At 48.5% G+C, this 25,813-nt stretch overlaps 1 protein-coding gene across 2 annotated transcripts in view; it reads right to left on the reverse strand.

The window, feature by feature from the left end:
- Positions 1-4,831: 4,831 nt before the first annotated feature.
- Positions 4,832-25,813, reverse strand: part of TMEM185A (transmembrane protein 185A) — a 35,113-nt gene continuing 14,131 nt past the window's right edge. For both annotated transcript variants that reach the window (XM_081221247.1, XM_081221248.1), the window contains 6 exons: positions 19,096-19,272; positions 16,738-16,945; positions 11,580-11,663; positions 8,262-8,438; positions 7,609-7,732; positions 4,832-6,423 (listed from right to left, as the gene is read on the reverse strand). In XM_081221247.1, coding sequence (XP_081077373.1) covers positions 6,179-6,423; positions 7,609-7,732; positions 8,262-8,438; positions 11,580-11,663; positions 16,738-16,945; positions 19,096-19,272 — 1,015 coding nt within the window. In that variant the 3' untranslated portion in view covers positions 4,832-6,178. The remainder of the gene's footprint in view (positions 6,424-7,608; positions 7,733-8,261; positions 8,439-11,579; positions 11,664-16,737; positions 16,946-19,095; positions 19,273-25,813) is intronic.

A 25,813-nucleotide genomic window follows, 5' to 3' on the forward strand; every position in this document is an offset into this window, starting at 1 on the left:
GTCCGCCATCGATCGCCAGCCTCACCTGGCTCTGCCCGTTTTGGCCGCCAGGGTCACCCTTGCAGAGTCTGGAGCACTTGTGATGCAGCCCTCTCTCTCTCTGAGCCACCCTTTCTGGTTGAGAAGCCTTTCCACTGTCCTAGACACTGTCGCCTAGGACGCCCTGGGAACAGAAGTCAAGCCCAGGGCTCGGAACCAGCCTGGACTCTCCTCTGGTGGCCCGGGCACGAGTGGTTCGGCGACTCTCTGTGGCTGTCACAGGTCAGACTGAGAAGCCCCTTCTCGCGCCCCCTTTACTCCCGCGGGAGCTTGGGCCGCCACCTCTACCCAGCCCAGGAGGGCGGGAGCTCAGTGCGCAGACATGCGGTGCAAAGTCTAGAGGGACTCAGCGCTGGCGAGAGGTACGCCGCTGGTCTCTTACTGACGCCAGGCAGCCTAGACTTCGTAAATCAAAAGGCGCCTTTGGTGAAAAGCAGAGAGCTTGATATTACAGTCCGCACAATCTCCCCTTTCTCTGTAGAGTTACACGGAAGCAAGTTCCCCCCCACGGGCTGAGGTGAACTGCAAAGTGGTTTGTAAATAGGAGCATCTCCCTGTGGTCCCAGGTCAGGAGGCCTACGGAAGTCCAGGACCAAGAGGAAAGCAACCTGCTCCTTAAAAGTTAAGGCCTGCCTCAGTCAAGGAACCCTACAAAGGGGCTGAACGCGCATCGGCGGGACTCAGGCTGTAAGCGTGAGCAGCCCGGGCTGGGTGGCACCTGCAGGTCAGCACCCGGGGTGACGGCGCTCCTGTCCCGCACCGCCCAGTGCGCCCTTCGCAGGGGGCCTGCTCTACCTGCAGCCACAGTGCAAACAAGGGAGCCGCCAGTCTTTTGGTGCTGGTGGACGGCTGTGTGCGCTCTCTCCTCCCGCTGAGCTCGGGGCTCTCATATCGACAGTATGACCCTGGAGCTTTACTTCCTTTGCTCCTTTAGGCAAGCACTCTTTAGAGGGGCTCGTCCACAAGGACTCGCGCTATAAGCTCGACACCCCAGCGCCCAGAGGGTGGTGGAGCATGGAGCCCTGGAAATGTTTAGCTCGAAAAGGCACGGAGAAGAGAACCAGGAAAATGTCACCAGACGCCGGACCCGCAGAGAAAAGCACACCTCAATCCTGCTGTCCAGACACCAGAGAGCACCCCCAAACTGAACACCCGCAGGCCCCTGGCAGGGACCGTCCCCTCCACACCTGTGCGTCTCAGGACAGTAAGGGCTCTTTTCAGGCCTCTGACCAGGGGAGGCCTGAGCTCTTCTCATCTGTCAAATCAAGACCCTGCTGGACACGGTGTCCCCGCGACTGTGAAGCCGCAGATGCCAGGCCCTTCCTTGTGCTTCTCAAGCCCTTGAAGGGTCTCTCTAGTGAGTGGACGCAGGGCGTCTGAGGGGCTTCACCGGCTGTCTGCTAGGTGCCCGCACTGTGCCGGGGGTGGGCTGTCACCTGTCATCGTTTCCTGCTGAGGGGACTCAACTGCTCAGCCAGGCCCAGGACGGAGGCGCCAAACACGTGTTGGGCGAAACATTGCTCTCATGTCCCCACGCTCTTTATTGCCCTGCAAGGTTCTGGCCGCATTACCACTTCCATGTGTCTGCAGGGTCTGCTTGGTCAGGGTCTTCTGTGGGCCGCCCGGAGGGGCCAGGTATTCCGGGAAAACAGCAGGAGCCCACGTAGTAGCAGCACAGGGGCCGAGGGATCCCTCAGGGGCTGAGGGATCAAGGCCAGGAGAGGCGACAGGCCTGGCGGCCACCTCGGTCATCAAGCGTGTGCGAGAGGCAGCGCCGCGGCCACCGGGAGCCGCGCGGGGGGGCTGGCTGAGGAGCTGGGGGGGCGCAGCGGCCAGGCCCAGCACGGGCCAGGGAGGACGCATGTGGGTGGGACGCCAGGCGCAGCAGAGCCTGGGGCCCTCGGCGGGCTGGGCCACCTCTGCCGGGACAGGAACTAGAAGGACTAGAGGGACCAGAGCCGGTGCATTGTGATCCGGCGCGGGGGGCTCGGCTGCTGTCCGAGGAGGGACCGGAGGGACAGAGTCAGTCCTGGCCAGGGCGGAGGCATGGTCGAGTTCCGGGTCGCTCGGGGTCCCCTGGATGTCCTCAGCATAGGGTGGGAGGCCGTCCTGTGGCTCCGAGGTGCTGGGCGGCGGGAGGTACCCCAGGGCTGCCGGCTTGCCGTCCACCTGCCCGGATGCTGGTTTAGTGTGCTCCCTCCTCTTCATCCTCACGAGGAGGTGCGGGCAGTCTCTCTTAAACAGGGGACTGCGGTAGAAGTGTAACTGAGGTCGCAGTTGAGAGAGAAAAGGAAACCCCGAGTCACAAAAGAGTTGCTCGCAAGCAGCAGCCGCCTGGCTGGGCCCCTGACCGCCCTCCCCCAGCCGACCCAAGGCCTCTTTGGAGAAAGGGGACCCGGTCCCAGCAGGACGCTGTGCCCCAGCTTTTACATCCCCGAGACTCGCTCACTCACCATCCCCTTTCGCCCTTGGAAAATGACTGAAAATGGCCCCTTAGTATGAGTACAAGGCCCACGAAAGGGGACTTGGTGTTTGCAGATACGAGACTGCAAGAAGGTTCGGTAGCTTTCTAAGGAAGTGTCAGAATACCCCCCTGGCCAGCATCGCCTGGGGCGAGACCGGGGACACTGACTGCTTCCCAGGAAAGGACCTGAGCCCTCACTTAAGTGATGCTCTGGAGCTATGGGAGTCAAGGGGGCACAGAAACCTCCCCCCTCCCCCCGCCGGGCCACTTGTCCCCGAGCAGGAGGACGGGAAGGGCCAGCATTTCAGCAGTGTCCTCTTGTCCCCCGGTGTGACTGCGATGTCAGGGACGAGCAGCACTGCCCACGTGTCAGGAGGACAGGATGATGCCTTGCCCCTGTGTACTGTGAAATGATCACCACAGGGGGGTCAGTTCACACGCATCATCTCACACAGACACACCAAAGGGAAAAAGAGGAGGAAGAGAAATGACGTCCTTGTGCTGAGACGCTTCGGGTCCCCCCGTAACAACGTCCCAACACAGCGCGCGGCGCTGCCAGCTCCGGCCATCACGCCGGTTCCCAAGTACCACCTTTAAAGGAAGCTCTCCCGACACGCCTGCTGCCGTCCCAGGTGGCCCCGGGGTTGGCACCCACCCCCCACCCCACCCCCACCGCCGGGCCCAGCGGCTCAGCCCCTGGAGAGGGCTCCTTCCCCGCTGTCCCCCGCCCTCCTTACCTTGCTCAGGACGTCGGCGGGCCGCTCGTTCATGGAGAGGTCGTTCAGGCGGATGGACATGTGCTTGTCCTGGCGCACTTTCCTAAATCCATAGATATTGAGCTGGTGGACGAAGCTCTCCATACAGTCTGTCTTGAACACCTTGTCCAGGCCGTCCCTGTCCAAAACCTCCTTTTGAAACAGCTGCGTGTTGAAGACTATGCAAGTCCCGTCTTCATTCCACGAAATAGATGTAAAGCGACTGCTATTGACAAGTATCCACAGCTTCCTGGGAAAGGGGAGGGAGAGGAGGCTGCCTTCCCACATGGCCTCGCAGGTGGAACGAGGCCTTTCCAACACAGGCTCTTCGGTCAAATCCTGGAAAGCGGCTTCTCCAGGCAGCAGCCTGAGGTCGGGGTGCCCCGCGGGCACGGGCTGGGCCAGGGCGAGGGACTGCGGGGTGCAGCTCCCTGAGCCGAGGGCCGGAGCCGCTGCGTCGGGAGGAAGAGGTGCCTCACCGAAGCCGGGTGCCCTGCCTGCGGTGGGGCCCTTCTCGTCCGCAGCCATGCGGAGGGCGGCGCGTGCCTCTGTCACGTGAACGGGACAGTGCAGCGTGGCCGGCAGCACCCTGGGTTCACACTCCTGCTCAGCCCCTCACAGAAGTGCTCCGGTTGCTCGGGGGTGACATCACAGCCCAGCCAGGACGTGACATCATAAACGGCAGGCCCCCACCCTACTCTGGAGGATCTTCCTGAGATTTCCACGAACCAGAAACGCCTCCAAACCCAATACGTCACCTGCCCACAGCCCAGGCGCCCGGCCCAGTGGGTGAGAGCGACGGCTCGGCCACAAGATGCCAAGGCCGGCACCACAGACCTGCTGATCCCCAGCTGCCTGGCTCACACCCTCGGAGCCTCTGCTTCCCCACGAGGCTACTCGTAGGAGCACATGCTTCATGGGGTCCTGAGGACTCAGGGGGACGTACAGCAGGAGGCAAGGTACCTGCCACTTAACTCACAGCTACCGTGGTTACGGAGAAGCGTGCTGTCTCACAGCAAGTTTGAATCTAAGGAGCTTAAGCAATGGTCCATCGGTGGCCCTTGGCTACCTGCAGGAAGCCTTCCATCACCAGCAAAAGGTGGCCTTCCTTGTCGATTCTTGCAAACCGTGGGCTGAAACGCCACCTGAGTTAACTGTCTCTAGAGACGGCTAGGGGGAGCTACACAGAAATCACAGTGCATTTTGCATAGATGTAAGTGGTACTCAGGGCCCACGTGACTGGGCAATGCCTCACGACCACTGAAAAGCCGAGTTCCACTTCAGAGTGTCTGGGAACTCGCAAACACTCTCGGGCACCTCCTCAGCTGTCAGCATTGTGGCCGTGTGCTCCCCCGCCAACAGCCGAATCCCTGGGCCTCCCGCTTTCCTCTCTGTACCGCATATCCCGGCTGCCCCTGGAGACTCCTGAGAGATGCTCACCCACCCCTGCTCCCCTCGGCTGCTGGTGGCAGCTCGAGGTTCCCTTTTGTGCTCGCTGACAGGACTTCCAGCATCCTGGACCATATCCAAATTAAGACCCGCACAGTGCACATGGAAAATGATGAACCGGTTTATTGAACAGCTAAAGGGGGAAAGGAGAGCGGGTCGGGCTACATTTGCTATACACCAAGCAGGAAAGGTGGCACCATTCCAAGTGTCCCGCTTCAGACAGCACAGGCTTCCTACAGGCTGGCGCCAGGGCGGAGCGGTGGGCGCGGTGGATGTCAGCGGAGCCCGGTTTAGACAGAGTAGCAGCTGCCCCCTCTCCCCCTCTCCCCTGCTCCCAGGTGACAATGCCAGGGCTCCTTTTACCTTCTTTTACTCACGGCCTGCTTGTTCCCATCGCATCTGCCCTCTTCCCTCTGACCTGTGGCTGTACCCCCAGCTCCTGGAGCCGTGGTCCTCCTAGCTAAAAGCATGGGCCCAGCTTGGGGGCAGACAAAAACCCCCAGACCTCAATGCGCACACTCTGATGGCCATTTCTAGTCTCGGCACCCTTCTCCAGTGTTCCAGTTTCCAGTCGTGCTTTATGGCTTTCTGCAAGTCAGTACTCCCAGCATGTTAGAAAAAAGCACAAACAGCTTCTTGCTTACTGTGGCCATTCTGGCAGTAGCAGCTACTATGCATGTGGAGAAACTGAAGGGGAAACGGCAATGTCCCATGAAGGGGTGGCACCCCAGTGGGCCTCTACTTCTGCAGCAGAGCACGTATGTCTTCAGTACAAGCTTGTAAAAAAATACTTTAACAGAATATACTGTACAGCACTAGGATTTCACACGGTATATTACAACGCTAAAATATTTGTATAAATACTATACAGGCACGGAGTCACTCCATTAGAAAGGGCTCACCAATGGGGCCAGTAAAAACCCAGAGAGAAACGACAGGAGCATGGCCAGCTGAGGCGGCATGGGTGCACACGGGGCCTGAGGCCTATTCACAGTCCCCTAACTATGCCACAACAGGGGCATCTGAGCTATGCGGCCAGGCCGGCCTGGTTCAAAAATGCATTTTTCAATAACACTTTTGATGGGAATTTTCACACTTTGAAAACCAGCTGTGTAGCCATTCCTGCTTAGGCCTAATCAGCCATCCAGGCTGGCTCCAAGCCAGCTCCGCAGGCACCTGCCCGGGGGAAATCACTGTTTCCCTCTCCACAGGCTCCCTCCATCAGATCCACAGCCACTGACACGCACCCCACACCATGCTGCGTGAACCAGGCACCTGTCACCTGCGTGTCCTGTCGCGGTGAGTCATTGGTAGGCATTGAGTGCAAACAAGGCATGAGATGGAAGTCCCCGGAGACCCAGCTCCAGCTCCAGCTCCCGTTCTGGGGGTGGGGGAGGCGAACGGAGAGGCAGAGGAAGGCGGAAGAGAGTGCGGGCCAGGTCCACTCACGATCTGCCCTGGGAGGGGCTGTCTAATCTGGCATTTCGATATTTAACTTGGGAGGTGGGAGGACATACTTTCCAGGGCTCTGGGTGATAACCACCCTGGTCTTCTTTCGAAACATAGGAGCGATCTTAGGAGGTTCTGGAACTGGCGTTTCTTCAGTTTCCTCATTACCTTCATGGTGGAGGTCGTAGGAAATGTTTCCATATTCCCTCAAAAATGGGCAGATTTCAAGCAGAAACTGACAGAAATCCTTGCGAATCCCAAACCACCCTGAAAAGGAAGAAATGTACTTTCTCAAACACTAGTCTCCACTGAATTTCAGGTTACTTTTCTTTCATGAATGAGAACTTTTCCTTGTACACTGTAGTGCTTTATCCTGATGTCTTGGGAATAATGAAGCCTGAGCAAGGCCTCAATACCAACTAAGGGTAAGAAGGAAGCCCTGCAGCTCTGCGGCTCTGCAGGTGGCAGTCGTGGACTGGCAGCTACCAGGTGTCTCCCGGGGGCCTGTCAGGGATGGGATCTCGGGCCCTGGCCCACACCTCCTGAACCAGAAACTGTGGTGGGGTGGCGGGGGGCGGTCCTGGGATTCTGATGGGCCCTCCGGTATGCGAACCTACTGTCCTCACGACTCTCAGATATCTGCGGTATCTGGACTATGTCAACATCCTCCAGTCTTCCCGGCCCATGAGAAACACACGTGCCACAAAGAATGTCACCCAAGAAAAGGATCTGCATCACCCTCAGGAGTCCGGGAGGATGGCAGGCGTGTGTTGGTCCAGGCCTCAAAGCTCCTTCTCCAAGGCCTGCTCTCCCGGTCTGGGTACACCACTAAACCGTCAGCTTAGGGCTGGCTCTCCGGGGGCAAAACCCCCTGTGGCATTAGTTTCCAGAAGGGCGTGCTCTGGGGCTGCATGCAACGGAGCTCACAGTCTAGTGAGGAGGGGCCTCAGCAAAGGGCACTGCAGAACGGGCTATCACAGTACACAGGTGGAGAGGGAGAGAGAGAAGCCGGGCACCACTGACAAGACTTGGAGACCTCAGGAAAGACGCTGGCGAGAGCGAGGGCAAAACAGACACCGGGAGGACGCCCAGGGTTCGGTCGATGATGTGGATTTTCCTCTCATCCTCAGGAGCCCCTGGGAAAAAGGAATCTTGGTCCCCGTGTTGCAGCGGAGGGGGTGGGCTCAGAGAGGCTGCCTGCCGCGCTCAGGCCTCCCTCTGGTCATAGGGCCACGAAAGCAAGGCTGACAGCACGCCCTTCCCCTGGAAGATTCCAGGCCTTCTTCAGTCCTACTTCTCCCAGGGAAACTCCCTGATTGGGGTCCTTAGGCTCGTCTGTGCATAAAGCGGGGCCACATACACACACACACACACACACAGCCACGCAACAGGCACACAGACACACACGCACACACACACAGTTGAAGCACTTCGGAAAGCCTGAGTACATACAGTGGTTTCCGCCCTTCTGTCCAAAAGTGGTTGCCATCAGAGTGATCAAGGAAAGCCACAGGGGGACAAAGATCGGGATACAAGAGAACGCGTTGTGGCCGTCTAGCTTGTGAACCAGCAGGATCTAAAGAAAGAGAAACAGTTGAGGTTCCACCGATGGAGCATCTGAAAACAGACCCTCTCTGAAGCCAGACTGCACTGCCCCTCCCTCGTCAGGTCTCATAAGGGGGAAGTTCACTCCACAGGAGGCAACAGTAACCCTCCATTCTGGGGGAAAGGACAAGATGAGCTTGCATATGGCTCTTCAGGACTAAGCAAAATCCATCCACCTACAACATTTCCAACATCAGGATTGTTCTGGGAAACTCTTGCTGCTGTTTTCTTGGAGGAGTCAACAGTGCCCACTCTACAATTCTCCACAGGGCTCCAATACAAAAATACCACATCCAACTTTCTCCTTCTGGAAGACGACAAATCAATACATTCAGATGCGGGGTGGCTAGAAAGGTACACTTCTCACTGCCAGCCCCCAGGCCCCCAAAGAAAGGCCTCTCCGACTGTCCTGTGGTCCTCTGTTGGCAGGCTCGCTCGGGGAGCTGCTGTTCTGGGGAAGCGCAGGCTGCTGGGCCTCAAGAGTTCTGCCGAAAGGTTACCTCAAAAGTGAGGAGGGGCACGACGATGGTCATCCAGCTCAGCGCCATGGTGATGTGTGTCCTCCGCTGCTCCGCGATCACATCCATGGAGCGCAGGAACAGGACGGACCACACGATGTAGTAGAGGACCACCAGGCACAGAAAAGACATGAGAATCCACAGGGGGACACACACGACCTAAGGGGAGGAGGAGAGAGGAAAGGTCTTTAGGGTAGGCAGAGCCAACTCCTTCCTGGATCTCTGCGCTTAAGATGGTGCCAGGCCTGGATGGGGCCAGCGTGGGAAGAGGACCCGCTGCTCACTGTTGGGGTTGCCATTGCCCCGGCAGCCCTCAGGGTGACGGGACTCGCGGCCACCGCCCTGAGGCGTGAGCTCGCTCAGCGGGCCCCGGGCTCTGCCCGCCTCCCCTCCACCCGTGCCCCGGCTCACCCGGACATCCCCTCTTCCCAGTCATTTCCCATCCTGCCAGAGGCACTGTGGCCAAAGGCTCCTTGGCAACTCGGGCTGCGCAGGGGGCCCAGGCCCCCCGTGAACTTGCAAGTCGAGGCCGGGAGGCTTCCGCCACTCGGTCTCCGCTGCCTCGCCCAGGTGGGTTCTGTGTCAGTTGCTGTCATACCAAAAAGAGCTTGTTTCACCCTCACACACAAGCCCACACGATGAGTCCTGGGGGCCTCAGCAGGCTCCTCCCGTGTGACCTTTTCTCCCTTCTGCATGGCCCCCTTGGGTACATCTGTTGTCCCTTTGTCTTCTCTTACAAAACAGTAAAATTGACTGTTATCCTTTGGTGTCCAGTTCTACGGCTTTTCTCGCACACACGTATAGACCTGTGGAGCCTCGGGCGGGACATGGGACAGCTCCTTCACCCTGCCAGACTCCCTCGTGCTCTCCCATCACTGTGTCACCCCCTCGCCCCACCCATAACCCCCGACAGCCACTGCTCTGTCCTCTGTCACGACACTTTTGTCTCTGCAAGAACGTGATGGAGATGGACTCCCTTCTCCCAATCAGCAGAACATCTCTGAGATGCCTGCAGGTTGTTGCGTGTATCTACACGCCACTCCTTCTCATGGCTGAGCGCTGTTCCACTGGATGGATGCACCCCAGCCTGCTATCCAGTCACCCTGGGAAGGAGATGTGCGTGCTTTCCCGCTTTGGGCTATTGCAAATAAGGTAGCTATAAACATCTGTGCCCAGGTTTTTGTGTGGCTGTACATTTCTCCAGGGGAAACACCCAGGATCGGCACTGCTAGGTCACATGGTAACTCCATGTTTAATTTATAAGAAACTGCCAAGCCGTTTTCCAGACTATCTACCTAGTTTGGCATTTTTACCAGCGACGGGCGAGGGTCCGGGTCCCTCGGGTCCGCCCCAGCACTTGGTATTGTGGTTCTTATCTTTGCCATTTTGATGAGTGTGTTGTGGTACCTCATCCTGGGTTTTATTTGCTTTTGCCTAATGGGTAATGATGTCCTTTGTCATGTGCTTACTCGCCATATGTCTATCTTCTTTGTGAATAGTCGGTTCAAGTCTCTTGTCAATTTTAAAATTAGGTTGTTGAGCTTTTAGAGTTTTGAGAGTACTTTAGATGCTTTGGATACATGTCCTTGGTTAGACATCTGCTTTGCAAATATTTTCTCCTGGCCTGTGACCTGTCTTTTCATTAATTTCATTTTAATTTTGAGCTTCTTTTATAGACCATGTTGTTGGTGCCATTTCCGGGAACTCTTCACCTAACTCCAGATCCCGAAGATTTTTCTCCTATGTTTTCTTCTAACAGTTTTTTAGTTTTTACCTTTCCCTTTTAGACCTACGACTTGAGTTGGTATATGAGTTTTAATCCTCCTGAGGAACTTGGAGTTCCTGACTGGAGGTTTGCTGTGCACAGCTTCCCCTTACGTTCCTCCTCCTAAAGCACGTCTGGGAACAGACTCACTTAGAGGCCTGGCCCTCGTGGGTGGAATGTTAGCGACCAGCCTCACCTGGTTTCTCTTGAACACTGTGGGAAACCTGCAATCAGGCTGCCTCATCTGTTGGGACTTGCACAGGATTGGGGCTGGAAAAATTCCTCTGTTCATCTATAGAAACACATGCACAATTCCTAATCTTTTTTTTTTTTTTTTTCTGATTTCACCTTACACTAAAATTTTGGTCTTACCCAGATTTGTTTCCTCCATGGCACAACAGAAAGCTCTGAACCCAATTATCGTTGTCTAGACACAGCACCCTGAAGATGTAAGATGGGTGCCTGAACAGTATTTTTTATTATGAATGTTTTATCAAAGACTTTAGGCAGAAGGGATGGATCTTGTCTTTATTCACTAGAGAGGTAACTTATGTTCCCTTATTTTCTTTCTTGTCACCAAATGAATATTTTCTTTTTTTTTTTTACTATATTTTTTTACATTTGTCCTTTTTTTTTTTAAAGGTAAACCATGTTAATCACAGAAGACAATGTCTTATGTACAAAAGTACACATCAAGCAGGGTGGGGCCGGGGAGAAAACCCCAAACCCTGGCAAGACCCCGCCTCCCAGAGGCAAGATAATTCTTCTACCTTTTGTCTCATCTTCTTTCTGTGCGTTACTAGTCGAAACCGTACTGTTTTCTCTAATTTGCAGCTTGCCATATATATATCTCTCTCCATCCATTCTTCTCTCTATCTATGCACAATCAGTTTTAACCGAACACCCATTAATGGAAGCAAGAGGTCACTAGCATGACTCACACTTCACCCCTGGCAGGAGTGTAAACTGGCTCAGCTTTTTTGAAAAGGGAGTTGGCAGTGCAGTTTGTATTTCAAAATCTCAAAAAGTTCCCACCCTCTGGCCAAGTAATACTGTTTCTGTAGTCCTTCCTAGGAAAACAATGAAAAAAAAACAACAGGCAAAGATTTTTATGCACAAAATTCTACGCTGCAGCATTATTTATAATTGTAAAACACCAGTAAGAACTTCAGTATTCGGAAATGAGGGGCCAGTCTCGTCAATGTATTTGAAGAATATTTTGCATCAATTAAACTTGAAAAGTTATGCTTATAAAAACCTTTTATTGACACATAAAAATGCTTATAATACAACACTAGAACAACAAAGCAGGATACCAAATTATACATGCAGTATGATCTCAATTATCTTTATGAGACAATAAACCCCCAAACAAGGAAACAACAAACACTAACCATGTTAGCTCCCAGTGGATTATGGGTGATTATTATCTTATTATCTACGCTTGCCTGTCTTTTCCGACATTTCTACAATAAACACGAATAACTTTTATAATAAAAAGAAAAGTTTATTTAAGGATTTAAAAAGTTACATACAAGCCACGGCCAGTGGATGATCTTGTCCAGTCTTAAGGCAATGAATATGAACTGGAGAATGTTGACAGAACACAGGATTTCTAACTAAAAATGAAGAGAAGAATCAGTTAAACAAAATAACGGTTGCATTCAGTGCTACAACTGTTTGGTTAACACACTAAAAGGCAATGCAGATTAGAATGCAGCAAAAGTTTTATTATATCACAGTTGCAACCTTCTGATTTGCAGCACCGGAGGAGGAGCAAAGCAGTGCTGTGTCAAGGAGAAACCTGGCCCTGGCCTTGTGCCTCGTCCTCTCTGCTCAGTGGCTGCTCGGCCCTTTATGCTCATCCAGGCAATGACCTGTTTCCAGGCTCGTGATCTGCAGAGAGGCAATCTCCGGTGGTCTCCCCCAGCTTCCGTCCCGCGCCTACCCACAAACATCTCTCTCTCTTCTTAATCATGCCTGTACTGCTTTCTTCTTGTACCTGGCACTCAGCCTGCATCCCACCCCTTCCTTTCTGGCTCCTCGAGGACCCTGTCACATCAAGACATCAATTATGGATTCTTTATTGCATCTTTAACCCCGCCACTCCACGATCCTTCCCAGAAGCACAGAAACATGTTCAACTCATTCCCATTGAACACAAAATAACCCCAAGACCCAGTGAACCCACCCTTCCCTTGATCCAGTACCCCTCCCGGCCCTAGCTCTCTCTTTCCGTTACCATCAAGCTTTCTGAGACACCGTGGACACTCGAGCCCCTATGGCCACCCCTGCCACTCCAAGCTCCACCCACTGTGGCCCAGCCTCCACCCTCAGGACCACCCGGAAACTGCTTTCATCAAGGTCACCTGATCAGCTCTGCGGCGTCGGACCACTTCAGCTGGCATCCTACAGGGCATCTCTGCAGCGTGGGAGATTGCCCTCCACTGCTCCCTCCTCCCAGGATCCCAGCGTGCAGCCTCGCCATCCTCCTGGTCTCTGACAATTCCCTTTCATGTGCCTTTTCCTCTCCTTAAATGGTGATGCCCCCCAAAGCCTTAAACTCAGCCTCTCTGCCCACTGTAGAGACTCAGACACAAACACACGTGCTTTTGCTCCCTCACCCCGCCCTGGGTGGGGAGCAGACCCAGCCTCCACATCCCTGGCCTGCGCCACCTCCTGCTGCTCGCTCCTCCAACCTGTCTCCACCTTGGCCTTCCTGCTGTGGCCCAGAGCCAACTCTCCCTGAGGCACTTCAGAGGAAGCCCTTCTCCTCACGGAGTTCATTACCCCACCCCCTGCACCTTGCTGCCTTCACCCTGTCTCACTGGGAGCTACCGCCACGGCCTGACTCCCCAAATCAGGACACAGGAGGGCAGCCCGCATTCTGTTTCCCACACCCTCGGGCTCAGGCGCTTGGCCCTGTCCTCCACCTTGCAGACTTCTCTAGCATCCACAGCCCGGCCCCTCGTCCCGACTACTCCTGCCTCCTCGGGCCCTCGTGCTCCCGAATGCCCCACAGGCGGCCCTCCTTCTGGCTCCAGTGCTCACTGCTCTTCAAGGGCTCATCACTGCCCACAGGATGAAAGTCACAGGACGCCACGTGACCTGGCCCAGAGCTGCCCCAAAGTTCCCAGTTCGCAGGGCATTTAGCGACTCAGCAATTCTTTCTGAGGCCTCTGGGCCAAAAGAAACACCTAATGGTTCCACTGATTTAAGTCATTAGATCTAAACTAAGTACTTATCCTAAGTAGCCATCTAAAAAAAAATACCTCACGTTAATTGAAAGAAAAACATTATGTGTGTGCCATTCTTACCTAATGACACGTAATTCCTAGTGGCACGTGTGTACCTGTTGGCTCGGCACCATTCCTCAAGACACCGCCACCCCCATCACCTGCTCTCCATATGGATTTTTGCACAGTATTGCCTTCTCATCCCAGCGACTGCCAACAACTTAGACTCTTCCATGACACCATCGAAATGAATGTAGTGCGACCTAATAATGAAGCCGTAAACTACACGGAGCTAGTAGTTCGTAGGGTGCCCCTGCAGATGTCAGGGCTCACTGCTTTTCCCTCAAAAATGTCCGGTATCCCACGGTGCCCCTGTGAGCTCATTATGGTGCCCTGGGAAGCTCAGCAACGCCTTGAGGACTGAGGACTGGACCTTACTCAGCCTAATCCCTCTCTGCAGACACCCTCCTCCCCGGCTCCCTCCTTTACACTTCATGCTCCAGGCATTTTTTTCTTTTTACTGTGGAAAAATACACATAATGTAAAACTTACCCTCTTTGTCTTGACCCTCTTTCAGGGTACAGTTTAATGGTATTGAGTACCTTCATCCACATTACCACCATATGACTGTGGCTGTGACACCATCACCATGTTCCACCTCTAGGACTCTCTGCATCTTGCAAAACTGTGCTCCAGTCATATCTGAGTCACTGGTCCACTCAACATGACAGACTTTCTTCTGCATCTATGGCTTCTTATGTGTTATTTCCTCTGCCTGAAAAATACCATCCCCTTCCTACCTGCACAGGGCACCCTGGCTCACCCAGACTCCTCCTTCAGGGCTCTGGGGGAACCTCGCCCCAGTCACCCCCTAGCCAACGTAGGTACTCCTCCTGGGACACAAGAACCAAGAGGGAGCTCAACTCTTGGCATGTGCTTTCTTCTCGTAGGTAGACTGCCAAGAGTGTGACCGTACTGCATTAGGAAAATATGGTTTCAGGCCCAGTATAGTCCTAGCCCTTGTATATGCTTTTACTTTCTAAGAAACAAAGTTCCAAATTTTCAGTTTTCTTAAACCTCCTCCTCAGCCCTCATGTGACAGTATTTATAGAACTTTCTCAGTGCTTTTCAACCTGGGTAATGTTGCTCACCTGCACAAGAGCTAGGAAATGTGCAGGGCCCTAGTGGCTGTCACAACGACTTGAGGGAGCACCTCTGCTAGTGTTTAGTGGGCAGAGGTCAGGGATAAGTGTCCCGAAATGCAGGGCACAGTCCTGTTCAGCAAAACATTTCCTATCCAAAATGCGAAGACCATACCCAGCCCCCACTGAGAAACACAGCCCCAAATAGCTAAAATCGAGAATCTTTGATCTCGGTGATTTTGTTTAACGTAAGCTTTTATAAATGATTTTTAAAGCTTGGTTTCACTTCATTTTGCTCAGATAATAGAGAAAAACGCAAAGCAACAGAGGCACAAAGTAGACAGGTAAGTGTGACTGGGTGGAAATGGTGGTTCCGACCAATACAGGGAATGCAGATTCAGGGGAAGCTGGATAAGGAGTCTGGAGCTCGTGTAGAAATCGGAGTTTACAAATGTGAATTCAGGAAGTGGGAGCACGTACGTGGCAGCGGAGGCAGCCAAGTATGAACCAGATCATCCAGAGCAAATGTGCACAGTGCGGACAGAAAATGCCCAGGACCAGAACCCTAAGGAACAGCAACATGCAAGGACGCAGGAAGAATGCTTCAGAGAAGGAGCTGAACGCAGGCAGAGGTGGCCAGACTGGTCGAGTGACCAGGGGTGTCAGGAGCTACAGAGCGGCCAGTGGCCAGACAAGATGGGGGCTCAAGAGGCCCCCAGATGAGGCCACAGGCCACGGGGAGCGCATGCCGGAGCAGGGAATGTGGGGTCCCTGCCGCACTGCTTCCCAGAGCCTTTCTGTGAGGAAGGAAGAGGCACGAGAGGCAAACAGAGGCCTGAGGGGGTATTTCTGCTGCTGTTCTGTCTTCCCTTTCAGATGAGAGAGCGAGGTCGCCAGACAGAGTGGGCCAGTTCAGGAGCAAATTCTTGGAGGACCTGGCGGGGCAGAGGTTCTGAAGCGGGAGGGCAAGTGCAGGGAGGCGGAGAGCAGGCCCCCAGGGCTCCCCTCCCTCCACGGCTGCCCGGACCAGGGCTGAGGAGTCCCTCTCCCCGTGCCAGGCACAGCCGCTCCTGTCGCTCGGGGCCCTGTTCCCACTGGTGCCCCAGGGCCTGGCTCCATCACTCTCCCACTGTGGGTACCTCCCTCGCCAGGTTCACATACCCTGAGCTGCCACCCACCGGCTCCCACTCTCCCTTCGGACCAACTGCGGTCTTCTTCCTCTGCTCTCGACCCACGCAGCTCAACACGGCATCCACAGTGTCCAGTTTCCCCCCTTGAGCCATTCTGGACCCGGCTGTGGGCCCTCAGCTTCTGGGCAGTTTGGCGCACGGGCTTTGGAGTCGGGCTGCCTGCAATGGAACCCTGGCCCTGCCCCTGGATAAGCGGCCAGGAAAAAATTCCCTACTCTTTCTGGAAACCAGGGGTGGCAAGTGCAGCCACGTCACGGGGTTGTTGCAGATCTTCAATGAGATCCTACTGCATGGAAGCACCCAGCCCCAGGCCTGGTACACAGCAAGTGGTCAATAAATATTATCTGCTATTATTTTCATTACTATTATTAGCATTGCTAGTATTGCTTTTTCATTCATGTATCCCTTATGTTTAGGCCAAGAGGGCTTGGCGCATAGTAACTACTTGATAAATGCTCACTAAATGAACATATAGGCCCATCAGGATAAGCGAACCAGGGAGGAGACAAAGTGCTGGTCATGGGGTCTGAGATGCTGTGCAGGTTAGTTTTGCACGTCAACTTGGCTGGGCTGTAGTACCCGGTCATTTAACCAAACAATAATCTAGGTATTGCTGTAAGGGTACTGACTTTAAGAAAAGGAGATTTTCCTCCATGATGTGGGTAGGTCTCATCCAATCAGTTAAAAGGCCTGAAGAGCAAAAACTGAGGTTTCCTGGAGAGGGAGAAATCCTGCTGAGTCTGCAGCTCGCCAGCCTGCGCCATCAATTTCAAACTTGCCAGCTCCTTCAAATAAACCTCCTCATGTGTATATCTATCTGCACATCTACATCTATATCTACATCTACATCTATCCTACTGGTTCTGTTTCTCAGGAGAAGCTGGCTGATCCAGGTGGGCAGGGAAAGACGTGAAGCTGGAAGAAGCCTGATGGCCTCGGTGAAAAACCAGTGTTCTAAGTCAAGAAAGAGAAACGTGATTATTTCCATCATCTTTCGTTTCCTTATACACCATGATCTAGCATTAGTGATCAACCTCTTCCTAACAAAGGACAAGAAGTCTCCATTACAATAACTGACCAAAAGATTTTGCTTTTTAAAACCTTCTTAAATATACGAAAGCTCACCTCCAGTGACCTGTCATGTCGAAAGCCCCAAACACAAGCTGCCACAGACACTGGGGAAACGAAGAAGAGCGGCATGAAGACCAGGAGCCAGAAGTGGCTGCCTCTCTCGATCCTGTCACAGACCAGCACTTCAAACATCAGCAGGAGCAAGTGGATGCCCACCGCGATCAGCATTGCCTTGAACTCCACACACGTTTCCCCTTCTGCTCTAGAAAGGGACAGAAGGAGAAGAAAAACACCCTCAGTTCGGAATCTCCATAACAAGCAAGCAGCTCAGGGCAAATACCAACTTATGTGGATACTAAGGACTGTATTTGTAAATTTGACAAAAGGCAAAGGAAAGTCAGGTAGGAGCTAAATTAACATTCCTCCTTAATAGGCAATCTTTCAAACATCAAAGAACTACTACAGGACAAGAAATGAACATTTACAACCAAACCAGACTTAGACTTTGAACTGAATAAAGATATTCTCAGAAGCAACAGCCACAGTTATTATTTCCTGACAGTGCACATAAACACTTTGGTTCATAACTTTAAATTCAACTACTTCCAAGATTATTTAAGCTGATTGCTTCTACTGCTAAAAACTGACATTTTGATCCCGGTCTCTCAATGAATTAAAAACCATGTAAATCACATTTCATGCAATACTATCAAAATAGCTCTAGTTTTAAGAATAAGTGTGTGTTATATTTCAAGAAAATACAGTAACTGCTGTTAGGTGCTATTTTAAAATGCAAATAAAATTGTGAATGCCTTTTTATTTTCCTTTCTATTCCATTAGGATGAATTGACACCTGCAGATGATACAAGAAGAGCCATTAAAACTGTTCTTTAAATCAGTTAAAGCTGCTTAAGGATCATGCTTGGACTTAATAGGTTAACAATTAAAAAATAGTAAGGCCACTAATCAGGAAAATGCTTAACAATGCATTTGCAAGGCTGACAGTGCTTCATTCAAAATATAGATGAACATTTGTGATGTGTCATGTTGGTGATAAATACTTGTAAGTTTAGGACACAGAGAAAATGAGGTCAGTGGTTATTCCTATAGGACCCAACAATTCCTTTGGACAGTACTGACACTAGAATGACCATGTCTGTACATTCAGGACATTCAACTATGCACATACAATTCCTTTTCTTAAGGGAATCTTGAAAGGAATCTTAAATTTAACCAACAGAGAAAAGCTCAGAGAGCTTCTAAATAACTAGTGGAACTTAAAATGTTTAGCTATGTAACTTTTCATTCTTTGAGTAGCAAACATCAGATATCTGAAAATACCTCATAAAAAATAAAAGATTTATGGCCACACAGTTAATGTTAAAAAAGAAAAATCTAAGAACTTAAAAAATCTAAGCTACACATGAATGTCCCCCATCTGCCAGGGCTCTTTGTGTAGCTATTTTCAAGTTCTTAGATATGTATGCGGTAACATATTTTACTCGATCTAAATCTCATTTTTAAAGTTCATGACAAAGATTTAAACAAGTTGAGATGGTCCCAACCTCTACACTTTTCTCACACGAGCAGCTGCACGTGTCCCCCTCTTCTCTCCCCACCTGCCGACCCGGCATTTCTTCACTCCTCATCTTCCTGGTGATGGTTTAGAACAGTCCCTCACTCTCAAGTCCCCCCTTTTCCTTTCCAAAGTTCCAAACTTTGTGAGGGAGAGCAGAGAGACTCTTGTGGGCCCCAGCAGCACCAGGCTGCACACCGGAGTGAGCTCACGACAGGAACTTGGACCAGAAGAAGACCATCCAAGAAGAAAGGCGTGAGGGGAGGGGGGGTGAAGGTAAAGGGTACGCCTCTGCCCGGCCCCCAAGGCTCTGCTCTCCTTCACAGCATCTGGATCTCACCTTTTCCTGTCTCAGGACCTAACTGTTTCCTGGCCAAGCTGACTCCTCCACACTAACAGTCCTAAAACCCCAGGACTAGGAGATTGGGACAAGGGGATACCCAGTTCCAGGACTGAGTGGAGAAGGATATATCCCTGATGGCCAAAGCTAGAACTGTGGTTTGTAGAACTGTTCCTACAAACATGATGGTTTTATACGTCCTTGTCTAGCATGGTATAACAGCTCTACATTTTGGATGCATGTTAGATTACTTAAGCTTTTGTAGGCTGGCTAGGAACTTAAGCACCTAAAATAACAGTGCATTTGTTAAAAAGTGGATATCAAACACTTAATTTTTAAAAACTTAGAACAGAACTCAGCTTGCCTATATTATAGTTCTTATAAAACCTCAGAGAGGTAGAAAAGAAAATAGTCCTGACTTTTGATAAAGTGAAAAACAAGATACTGCCCCCCTCGCTCAGAGTAGAGACCAAAAGGTTTTATAAAGCAGTATTACCGATATTGGGGGTTTCGTGCCCAGACTCCAGTTCCAATTGAGGCTCCAACAATGACCATTAACTTCCACAGCCATATTGGAGCAAAGACAGCCCAGTAACTCCACTGAATGATGCCATCCAGACGAAGGGCCAGCAACACAGAGAACAGCAGCAGACAGGCATAGATGAGGAATTTACTAGGAGAAAAGCAAAATGATTAAAGAGGATTCACATTTACAAATATGTGATATTAAAATGAGGAGTAATAACAGCATTGCTTTCTAGCACATGAAAAGAGTCACTAATTCAATAATCATATATCAAAAATTCTATGTAGAAGACATACTGTTGTTAGAGGATAAGACAAATATAAAGAAGACTAAGATAAGTTTCCTGCTTTCCAGGGCTTCCTGGTAGGAGGGAGTCCACACAGAAACATATACTTACAACACAGCATGGCATGTGCCATAATGGTTCTATGGGTACAGTGTGATGGCAGCCCAGAAGAGGAAATATGGATTCTGTCTGGGGGGACTGGGAAGCAGAGAGGTGATGACCCTGGAGCTGGTTCTGGAGGATACATGGAAAGCTGCCAGGCAGGAAAGGATATGAGCTGAGGAAGCATTCCAAGCAGAAGGAACTAGCCATCAAGACATGGAGACTGAAAAAAGTTGACAGGTTCAGGATATGGTCAAGTTCTGTCACTGACTAATTATTTGATTCTATTTTTAAACAGGTAGCCATCTGCCATATTTATATATAGTAATATTTTAGTATATGTATTATCCTTTTTGTGACTGAATTATACATACAAACATACACTCATATTTCACATAAAAGGGACTTCATGAAGAGGATGTTTTCAAAATATTAATTAGAAATTACACTGTTGAGGACTTCTACTTCCAGCTTTGATACAGTAAGAGGGATGGAGTTTTCCTTCCCACCTTAAACAAGAAACTGGACAAAATATATGAAACAACATGTTTTCAGACAGTGAACAACAGGCAGTGAAGGACTGTGATGGCAGAAAGAAAGAAAACAAAGGAGATAAACTCTATCAATGCCCCAGCTTACTGCCTGGAGGCAATTTCCAGACTGCAGTAAGAAGGCAGTTAAAACCCAACCCTATTGACAATTACATGAAATATAAATGGTCTAAATACCAATTAAAAGACAAAGATTGTCAGGCTGGATTTATAACAGCAAGATAACTATATGCTATCTATAAGAAACCTACTTTATCTATCTACAAAGTGACAGATAGATAATAAGGACAGAAAAAGTTATACCAGGCAAACACCAACCAGAAGAAAGTCAGAGTGACTTTATTAATATCTGTTTTAGTCTTCTATTGCTGCTATAACAAATTACCACAAACTTAGCACCTTAAAAGAATGCAAATTTATTATCTCACAGTTGTGTGTGTCAGAAGTCCAGACAGGCTTAGTTGGTTTCTCTGCTCAGAGTCTCATAAATGAAATCAAGATGTCAGTTGGCTGGGCTCTTCTCAGGTGACTCTGGGAAGAATCTGCTTCCAAGTTCATTCAGGTTGTTGGCAATCCTGTTTCTGGTGGTTGTAGGGCTAAGATCTTAGTTTCTTTGCTGGCTGTCAGCTGGGGGCTGCCCTTAGGTCCTAGAGTTCTCTCTCTGAGAAGAACATAGGCCTTTACATTCAAAGCCAGCAGCAGCATATCGAATCTTTCTCATGCTTCTGACTTCTTTTGCCATATGGCTCCTGCTTCCAGAGAAAGTGCTATGCTTTTAAGAGCTCATGTGATTAGATTGGGTCCACCTGGATAATCCAGGATACTCTTCCTATCTTAAAGTCCACAACTGTGGTCGGCAGAATTCTAAATATGTTCCCCAAGATTCCTGTCCTCAGTTATTCAGTCAAACACTAATCTACATACTACCATGAAAGGACTTTGCAGATGGAATTAAGGGTACTAATCAGCCAACTTTAAAATATGGAGATTATCCCAGATTATCCAGTTGTGTCCAATGTAATCATATGAGCCCTTAAAAGCAGAAGAGGAAGGCATACAAGTAAGTCAGAGATGTGGCAGAAGAGGAGAGGTAAGGCAGAAGCGGAAGTCAGTGAGATTCCAAAAGTGAGAAGGACTCCACCTGCCTTTGCTGGCTTTGAAGACGGAGGAAGGGAGTCATGAGCCAAGGAATGCAAGCCAACTCTAGAAGCTGAGAATAACTCCTAGCTGACAGCCAGCAAGGAAATGGGGTCATTAGCCCTACAACCACAAGGAACTAAATTCTGACAACAACCCAAATGAGTTTGGAAGCAGATTAATCTCCAGAGCCTCAAGAAAGGAACAGGGCCCTGCTGACACCTTGATTCCAGCCTTGTGAGACTCTAAGCAGAAGATCCAACTGAGCCATGCTGTACCTGTACTTCTGACCTACAGAACTATGAGATAATAAGTTTGTGTAGTTTTAAGACACTAAAACTGTGGTAATTTGTCACAGATGCAATAAAAACTAATACTGTAACCTTAAAGACATCTGCAAAATCCCCTTCACCGTGTAACATAACATATTCATAGGTTCCAGGGCTTAATGGCCTGGATGTCTCTGGGGGAACCATTCTGCCCACCACAATATAAGGTTAAGATGTGTATATATATATATATATATATATATATATATATATATATATATATATATATATATATTTGTGGTACACGGGCCTCTCACTGCTGTGGCCTCTCCCACTGCGTAGCACAGGCTCTGGACGCGCAGGCCCAGCGGCCATGGCTCACGGGCCCAGCCACTCCATGACACGCGGGATCCTCCTGGAACGGGGCACGAACCCACGCCCCCTGCATCGGCAGGTGGACTCCCAACCACTGTGCCACCAGGGAAGCCCTAAGATATATTTTTGAACAAGGAATATTACCAGGGACAAACAGGAGCATACATAATGATAAAGAGGTGATTTGTGTTGAAGGAGGATCTAGCAACTATAAATATTTATGTACCTAATAGCAAAGCTTCAAAATACACGTAGAAAACATTAATAATTAAAACATTAAGGAGAAACAGAAAAATCCACAACTATTACTGGAAATTAACACTTTTCTCTCAGTAACTGATAGAACACATAGAGAATTACTAAGGATATACAAATTTGTAATAACACTATCAACCAACATGACCTAATTGATATTGATAAAGCATTCCTCCCAACAACAGCAGAATACAAATTCAAGTGCAAATTCGGGTGCACATGGAACATTCACCAAGACAGACTGAATTCTGGGCCATAAAACAAGCCTCAACAAATGTAAAAGGACTGAAATCATACAAAGTAAATCTCTAAGCACAATGAGATTAAACTAAAAATCAATAACATAAAGATATTTGAAAAATTCTCAAAATACTTACAAATTAAACAATACTCTTCTAAATAATCCATAGATAAAAGGAAAAAAACGCAAGGAAAAATTTTTAAATTCTGGACTAAATGAAAGTGAAAACACAACATACCAAAATATGTGGGATATAGCTAAAGCAATACTTAAGAGGAATTTACAGCATCAAATGCTAAGTAGAAAAGTTCTCAAGTCGACGATCTATGATTCACCTTAAAAAACTAGGAAGAGAAGGAATTTTTTTTAAATGGATGGAAGTAAATAATAAATATACACACATATATCAATGAACTATGTAAGAAACATGTTAGAGAAAAATCAATGAAACTAGGGACTTCCCTGGCAGTCCAGTGATTAAAACGTCGCCTTCCGGGGCTTCCCTGGTGGCGCAGTGGTTGGGAGTCCGCCTGCCGATGCAGGGGACACGGGTTCGTGCCCCGGTCTGGGAGGATCCCGCATGCCGCGGAGCGGCTGGGCCCGTGAGCCATGGCTGCTGAGCCTGCGCGTCCGGAGCCTGTGCTCTGCAGGGGGAGAGGCCACGACAGTGAGAGGCCCGCCTACCGCAAAAAAACAAACAAACAAAAAAAAAACAAAAAAAAACGTCGCCTTCCAGTGCAGGGGGTGCAGGTTCGATCCCTGGTCGGGGAGCTAAGATCCCATATGCCTTGCGGCCAGAAAGCCAAAACATAAAACAGAAACAATATTGTAACAAATTCAGTTAAGACTGTAAAAATGGTCCACATAAGAAAAAAGAAATCAATGAAACTAAAAGCTGTTTCTCTGAAAAGATCAAGAAAATTGGTAAACCTATACCTAGAGTTATCAGAAAAAAAAACAGTAGACACAAATTACCAATACAAAGAATGAAAGCAGGGACATCACTACAAATCCTACAAACATTACAGGGATTAGAAGTGGATATTATGAACAACTTTATGCACATAAATTTCATGAAATAAAGACATTATTAAGGTTCACACAGGAAGAAATATTCATATTCCTATATCTATTTTAAAAACTGAAATTGCAGTTGGGCTCCTTCTCACAAAGAAAATGTTAGGGCCAGACAAAATCTACCAAACACATAAGGAAGAAATAGTACCAATTTTTCACAAACTCTTGCAGAAAAAGATGAGAGGGGAACATTTCCCAGTGTGTTTTATGAAGCTAGCATTACCCTGATACCCAAACCTGACCAAGAAAGAAAACTACATACCAGTATCCTTCACGAAGACAGATGCAAAACCCCTAAGAAACAGGATATTGAATCCAGCAATATATAAAAAGGATATTACATTATGATTAAGTGTGGTTTGATATTACATTATGACTAAGTGTGCTTTAGCCTGGATTGCAAGTTTCACTTAACATTGGAAATCCATTAATGTAACTCACTGTATTAATAGAATGAAAAAGAGAAGCCATATGATTATTCAATAGTTCCAGAAAAAACATTTGACATAATTCACTACTCACGCAAGATAAAAGCTCTAAACTAATTAGGGCTAGAAGGGTATCTAGAAAAAAACCTAGTTAAAATGCTTAATGGTTAAAGACTAAATACCTTCCCCCTAAGGCTGGAAACCAGGCAAGTATGTCCACTTCAATACATCTATTCAACATTGTACTGGAGGTCCTAGCCACAAATATAATACAAGAAAAAGAAGTGAAAGGGATAAAGATTCAAAAGGAAGGAGTAAATCTGATATTTGCAGACAACATGATGTCTATGTAGAAAATCTTAAGTACTCTACCAAAGACGCTACTAAATCTAATAAGTGAATTTAGCAAAAGTTGCAGGATACAAGGTAAATATACCAAAAAATGTACTGCATTTCTATATGCTAGCAATGAGAAAATGGACACTTTTTTTAAAAAAACTATCATTTACTGCAACTTTCTTGATTTAATTTAAAATTAAATTTCTTGATTTAATTTAAAATTAACAGTTTATGAAAAACTACCATTGACAACAGTATCAAAATATGTAATACTTAGAGATAAATTTAACAAAATATGTGCAAGACATACTCTGAAACCTAAAATTAAAGAAGATTATTAAATTAAAGAACATTAATTTAATTAATTAAAGAACTTTTCTGTATCTCTATCTTTGGGTGGTGCTTACACAAGTGAATGGGTTTATCAAAACTCATAGGACTGTGCACTAAAAAATGGTAAAATTTACTGCATGTAAAACATACTTCATACTTCATACTCCAAAAAATTAAAGATCTAAATAAATGGAGAGATACACCATTTTTATAGATTAAAAAATTCAATACTGTTAAAATTTACATCCTCTATTAGTTTCCTATGGTTGCTATAACAAATTACCACGAACTTGATGGTTTAAAACAATACACATTTATTCTCTTATAGTTCTGCAGGCTAAAGGTCCACAATGGGGTTCACTACATTAAAACTAAGGTGTCAGCAGGGCCATGTCTCCAGAGACTAGGAGAGAATCCATTCCTTGCCTTTTCAAGTTTCTAGAGCTGCATTCCTTGCACTACTTTGGGCCCCTTCCTCCATCATCAAAATCAGAAGGGCAGCATCTTCAAATCTCTTTCTCTGCCTCAATCGCATTGCCTTCTCCTCCTAATAGTATCTCCTTCTGCCTCCCTCTTATATGGAAACCCTTGAATGCATTTAGGGCCTGCCTGGATAATCCAGAATACTCTCCCCATCTTAAGATCTTTAACTTAATTACATCTTTTGCCATATAAGATAATATTCACCTTTTTGCCACAGAAGGTAATATACACAGGTTCCATGGATTAGGAAGTAGGCATCTTTGAGGGACATTATTTAGCCTACCATACTCATCAGATTATTCAAAAGATTCAATGCATGTAGTCCCATTTTTGCTTTTGTTTCTCCTGCCTGAGGAGACATATCCAAAACAATATTGCTAAGACTGATGTCAAAGAGCATGCTGCCTATGTCTTCTTCTAGGATTTTTATGGTTTCAGGTCTTACATTTAAGTCTTTAATCCATTTAAGTCTTTAATCATTTCTGTATATGGTATGAGAAAGTAGTCTAGTTTGATAACATCTTACACTGTCAGAATGGCTATTATAAAAAAAAAAGACAACAGATAACAAGTGTTGGTGAGGATGTGAAGAAAAGGGAACCCCTGTGCACTGTTGGCAGGAACATAAATTGGTGCAACCACTATGGAAAATGGTATAGAGGTTCCTCAAAAAATGAAAAATAGAACTATCATGTGATCCAGCAATTCCACTCCTGGGGACTTATCTGAAGAAAACAAAAACACTAATTCAAAAAGATATATGTACCCCTATGTTCACTGCAGCCTTATTTACAGTACCTAAGATATAGAGG

The sequence above is a fragment of the Mesoplodon bidens genome (assembly GCF_964165515.1).
Source record: "Mesoplodon bidens genome assembly, chromosome: X".
In the NCBI taxonomy this organism is placed as follows: domain Eukaryota; kingdom Metazoa; phylum Chordata; class Mammalia; order Artiodactyla; family Ziphiidae; genus Mesoplodon; species Mesoplodon bidens.